Source organism: Cariama cristata, unplaced genomic scaffold (assembly GCF_000690535.1).
Source record: "Cariama cristata isolate BGI_N322 unplaced genomic scaffold, ASM69053v1 scaffold14353, whole genome shotgun sequence".
Lineage (NCBI taxonomy): Eukaryota > Metazoa > Chordata > Aves > Cariamiformes > Cariamidae > Cariama > Cariama cristata.
The window spans coordinates 53,380-59,379 of NW_009606758.1; the positions used below are offsets into that span (position 1 = coordinate 53,380).

Genomic DNA, 6,000 nt, shown 5'->3' on the forward strand with positions numbered 1-6,000 from the left:
AACCTCCAAGGATGGAGACTGTACAACCTCTCTGGGAAATTCAATCCACTGCTTGACTGTCCTCAGAGTGAAAAAGGTTTTCTTTATATCCAGTCTGAAACTCTGTGCCTGTTGTCTCTTGTCTTCCCCCCTTGCACCACTGTGAAGAGCCTGGCTTCATTCCCCATGTAAATTCCCTCTAGGTGCTTGCAGGCTGTTACTGGATCCTGCCTGAAGCCTCCTCTCCTCTAGGATGAACAAGGTCAGTTCCTCCAGCTTCTCCTCCTAGGGCATGGTGCTCCAGCCTCCAACAGAAGGTGGCCCTCCACTGAATTTGCTCCAGTTTATCAATATCCTTCTCATATTGTACTCCACACTGGTGAGGCCACACCTTGAGTACTGTGTTCAGTTCTGGGCCCCTCACTACAAGAAGGACATTGAGCTGCTGGAATGTGTCCAGAGAAGGGCAACAAAGCTGGTGAAGGGCCTGGAGAAAAAGTCTGATGAGGAGTGGCTGAGGGAGCTGGGGTTGTTTAGTCTGGGGAAAAGGAGGCTGAGGGGAGATCTTATCGTCCTCTACAACTACCTGAAAGGAGGTTGTAGTGAGGTGGGGGTTGGTCTCTTCTCCCCGGTAACTAGCGATAGGACAAGAGGAAATGGTCTAAAGTTGCGCCAGGGGAGGTTCAGGCTGGACATCAGAAAGAACTTCTTCACTGTTAGAGTCGTTAGGCATTGGAATGGGCTCCCCAGGGAGGTGGTGGACTCACTATCCCAGGAGGTGTTCAAAAAACTTTTAGATGTGGCGCTTCGAGACATGGTTTAGTGGGTTTAGCGGGCATGGTGGCATCGGGTGTACGGTTGGACTTGATGATGTTTGAGGTCTCTTCCAACCATAATGATTCTATGATTCTATTGGGGGAAGGCCAAAACTGGATGTGGTCTAAAGTGTGTTACATATATAGAGATAACCTCTTCCCTTGATCTAATGGCTATGTTCCGGATAATACAGCCCAAGATGCTGTTGGTCTTTTTTGCAGTGAGGGCATGCTCTTGGCTCATGTTCAGCTTGCTGGCTATCAAAATCCCCAAGTCCTTTCAGCAGAGCTGTTGTTTCCTAGACTGTCAGTACCCAGCCTCAATAATTGCATAGAATTTGTCTTTCCCAGATTTGGGTCTTCATATCTGTACCTGTTGAATTTTGTGAGGTTCTTGCTAGCCTATGCCTCCAGCATGTCCAGGTCCTTTGGATGGCAGCACAGTCCTCCAGTGTAACTATTGGTACCCCAGTCTGGTGTCATCTGCACACTCAATAGAGTGCACTCTGTTGCCTTCTCCTGGTCATTGATTAAAATGTTAAATAGGACAATACTCAGTTCCTTACCACTTGTATACATCCCATTAACAACTACTCTCTGAGCCTGACATCCAAGCAGGTTTTACACATGCAGTTGTCCACCTCTACAGATCACATGTCCTAATTTGGATATATGAATATTGTGGGAGACAGTGTCAAAAGTCTTGCTAAAGTTGAGGTACTACTCTCTCCTCATGCACAAATCCAGTCATTTTACCACAGAAAGTAATCAGGTTGGTCAGGTGTGGTTCATTCTTGGGAAATGCATGCTGAATGTTCCTAATCACCTTCTTCTCCATCATTTGCCCACAGAAGTGTGCTCAAAGGAGGTGTCCTCCTTGATTTTCCCAGGGACTGAAAGCAGACCAGCCTGTTGTTTCCCAGATTGTTCCTTTGGCTTCTTTTGAAGATGGAGCATTGTGGCAAAAATTTAACTACAAATTTAATTTGCCACCATTTTTAACAATGCAAGTAAATTAAATCAAAAAAGATATAATAATGACAACCTTTCTCAGTCTGGTAGTAACTGTAACCCCACTCTTCCACCTGTCCCAAACATACACATGCTTTACGGTGTTAGGACCTTGGGGTAGATGACACTGTATGCGGGAGTAAGGCTGGACACTGGAGGAATTCAAAACTATTAAACTTGGTCTGCTTCCAAAATTATTGTTTATTTTAATAGTCAAGGCTGCTGCCTTTTAGTTTCTCTTGTTTACAGAAGCAGTGTTGTTTTCTCAGTAATCTTTTACCACATGAAGTTTAGAATGCACACTCAACACTAACCGCTCCACAGCTTCTACACAAGCAAAGACAGGACTATGGAGAACTAAGATGCTGCACCATTATCTACATAATGAAATTAAAATTATGACCTGCACCCCAGAAGGTAAAATACTGCCTTTCTCCTCAAACCATATGATTTTAAGTAAATTACACTGTCTACTTTGGTATATTTTCAGATTTCTAAACTACCCTTATGTACTATAGGTATGGTACTTATATATAAACATATGTGGTAATTTCAAAATCTACCAAAAAGCTAATTTTTCTGAAAAGTGAATATTAATATTTCTTGGAAAATAAAGCTTACTACTCACACTCAATTGGGGGAGAATGAGGCAGAAGGAATGTTAACAAAATCCACTGCGATTCAGTGAAATAGAAGTGAAATAGAATTGGCTATGTCAAGAAAACTTCAAGAACACAATAATGTTATCTGTTTTTTTTTATCATATAGTTTCTCACACTTATAATACATGCACTGTTCAAATACATAAAAGCATGTGCTGGAGTCAGACTACAGATCCAGTTAAGGTAGTATTATACTTCCATGAATGACCAAAACCAGAGGTACAGAGAAGAATGAAAGTAGAAGGCAAGCATACATCATAAGGAGTATAGAAACAGTATCTTTTTAGCAGCAAGAAAGATGCATAAAAAGAACCTAGAATCTTTATTGAGCACAATTCATTAATTAATTGTTAACAGATTTGTTCCCTGAATTTATCGTATTTGGTGCTTACTCATTGTGAGACAAGCCATGCACATTAACAAATCATTGTTTTGATGAGCTATCCTCTACTAATGTGCACAGCACTAAGTATTTCAGAACTACCCTAAGTTTTATACCATGGGGCTCTAAACATGTTACTCCAACCTACTATTTCAGTCTCTGCTGGGGATATCCTTGTTCTGCAAAGAGAGTTCTCTGACACTCTTATTTTTAAGAAGCTTGAAATTTCAAACCAAGAAAGCAATGTTTCTAACTAAAGCAATTTCAGGTGGAGGATTATTTTTCTTTCATTGCTAAGCTCACGTATAAATGGGCAAATAATAAAACAGGGTGTAAAACTGCATAATGAATGACTTAAAAATGAGATTAAAAGGAAAGGTAATAAAATATTTGTGAGCAGAAAAGTCAGAAATAGCAACAGCAGTAATTTTATTTGCTATTTGTAAAGTTAATTCTATCTCAGAGAATCCTAAACTGTCTTATCTTGGGTGAGATTGTACCCTGAACTACATAAAAAGAATAAAAGACAGAGAAACGTGAAGTCCTGTTTGCAGAATTTGCAACTGTTCACTCCCTCAAGAGCATGTAGGCTTCATACCTTCAAAGGAGAACAGGAAATAAGACACCAGAATTTGAGTTCACATTATAAAATTTACAAATACATTGCAAACTGCTGAATTCATCTACTCAGAAAAGGTAGAAGGTAGACAGGTGAATGTTGTCAAAGAGGAAAAGCTGTTGTTCAAGGCACACTATACATATTTCATAACTGATTCATAGAGCATTAAAACTCATAGACCTCAAAAGCTTTTGCAGTTATCACAGCAATGCAGAGCTCATACCTGTGGCAAGATAGATGATATGGAAAAGCATGTCCTTGCCCTGCACGACATCCACAACCACATGGGAAAATCGGCTGTTGTCTTCCATGAAGTAAGGAATTGGAATAACCGGTTGAACAACCTCATGCATTAAGAAGAATTTTTGAGCATCCTGAAGATTTCTCTCAGTCAGATTTACATACAAACCCTGGTCCATGGTGCCACACTGTAAAGAAAGAAAAGTAACATTACCATATGTGTCAATGATAACAACAGATTTACTCTCTGATTCACAGCACAAGAAAATAAAAACGAAGAGTATATCTTGTAGTGACACTGTGGAATTCCACTTTCAGGTCTCATTTTGGTGTGACCAAACTGTCCACACAGTGATTGAGGAAGCCCCTCTTCCCCGAGGCAGTATTGTGGAGGCTCCCTAACTCTAAACAATATAGAAGGGCATCAGACGGACCACCACAAGTGGGCTATAGTAATATTTTGCTATATCCTATGTTCACAGGGCAGGAAGGAGAAAAACTACCATCCAACAAAACACAGAATTTTCTGACTAGTTTTCTTTATAAATTACACAGACACAGTGCTAAAGACATAATGAATTTTCAAAGGAAATCCCATGTCCTACCACAGCCAAGGTCTGACAGAAATCCCAGCTGAAAGCACCAATGCATAGTTCTAGCAACTTCTTGAGACCCTGTGTTTACTAGCCAAGAATGACAGTGCAGAGCTCTAACTATAAAGCGTTATCCACCGCAAAGACATTTTTACTTTGGAACTGACTGTATTTTATATCTGAAAACTGAACTCTTTCCTTACAGGAAAGCACTCACTAATTGCACGCACAAATTTCAACCATAAATACACAAAGCAAAATAAGTGGTAGTTAATTTTAGCATCTTTGTGTTTAAGTCTTCAACTGAGGACACAAAAGAGAAAGTTGCTTAGCGAGTGTGAGTATGTGAACATCCACATGTTTACTCATGCATAATTTCATCAGACAAATAAAGCAGTACTTCACAACATTTATCAAATAAGTTGGTGATGTGAAAGGCATACTTGTCATACTTTTTCATTCTGTTCTACTATGTCATAAACTATGCCATGAATTACAGCATGAACAAAATAATAGAGTGTGTAAAACTCTACCAGTTATTTTTTCATTATTGCAACGTTTTCAATCTGAACTTAAGTGATCATTCCAAATCCACAAATGTTAAGAAAAACTCAAATAAATAATTTCATAATGAGAAATTATATGATGAGGGAAGGCAGTTAAGCCTTGCTTGTGAGCACCCTGCATGTCAGGCCAGTGGAAAAAAAAAAAAAAAACAAAACCCACACCAAAGAAGTTCTTTGAATCTATCAAGTAGGAAAGATTCCAGCTGGAACACTCATAGTACACTGAAACACATACAGTCCTTGGTCTTACAATGAAAATTGTCCTGTGTTAAGAGAAAAGCAACAATCTCTGGAGAAAAACAGTGTTCCTCAAATTGGGGACTCCAATAGTATTCTAATCTGGAAAATATTTCATTAATATAATCCAGTCTTGGAAATACAATGTCTGATGCAACTATCACTACATAGCAGTGGTCTTGCTTCAAATCACATACTTCTGTCTGTTATTGCTAAGTAGGTGAATACTCTGAGGAAAATCTACTTCTGAGACTACACAAACAGAACATCTGATATTTTACAGTAAGGAATCTACAGAAGAAAGGTTCTTCTTTCTGGGAAGGAAACCAGTGACTCAGCCAATTAATATATCCCATCTACACGAAGCATGTACTCTAAAACACCATCAAGTCACAACAAATGGTTACACCCAGCTCTAAGCATTAGACTAACTTCTGGTATACATCACTGCTGCAGTTACAGAGCCAGAAATCTAACAGAAAGTTCAACAGAATAAAAGATAACACCTGCAAAAGAACAGAAGTTCGACATCACTAATGATACCTAGAGATCAGTTAATGCCAATTGGCTTTGATACTATGTTGTAAAAGGCCACATCACAACTTTTAACACTAGAACTGGACTGCAAAGCTGTTGCTCAATGAGATATGATACAACTGTTGCTACTGTTCTTGTAAATTGGATGAAGTACCAGCCATATTAAAATCAGCCAGCCTATCCAAGCAAGAAATTCCTTCAACACCTCAGTCTTGACTGGGATTTAGAGATAAGCACCAAGAGTACAGTACAGAAACTGTTTGTACACAGCCATCAGGCTGTCATCTTTGTTTGTATGTACCACTCTGTATGGGATGCTCTCACAATTATCAACACGTTAATATGAGGTTTGTAGGGAA

At 39.3% G+C, this 6,000-nt stretch overlaps 1 protein-coding gene across 1 annotated transcript in view; it reads right to left on the reverse strand.

Annotated features, from left to right (window-relative positions):
- Window positions 1-6,000, reverse strand: part of LOC104158758 (semaphorin-5A-like) — a gene marked incomplete at both ends in the record, with an annotated part of 57,587 nt that overhangs the window by 50,161 nt on the left and 1,426 nt on the right. The window contains one exon of the mRNA XM_009696487.1: window positions 3,692-3,896. Within this exon, the coding sequence (XP_009694789.1) occupies window positions 3,692-3,896 (205 nt within the window). The remainder of the gene's footprint in view (window positions 1-3,691; window positions 3,897-6,000) is intronic.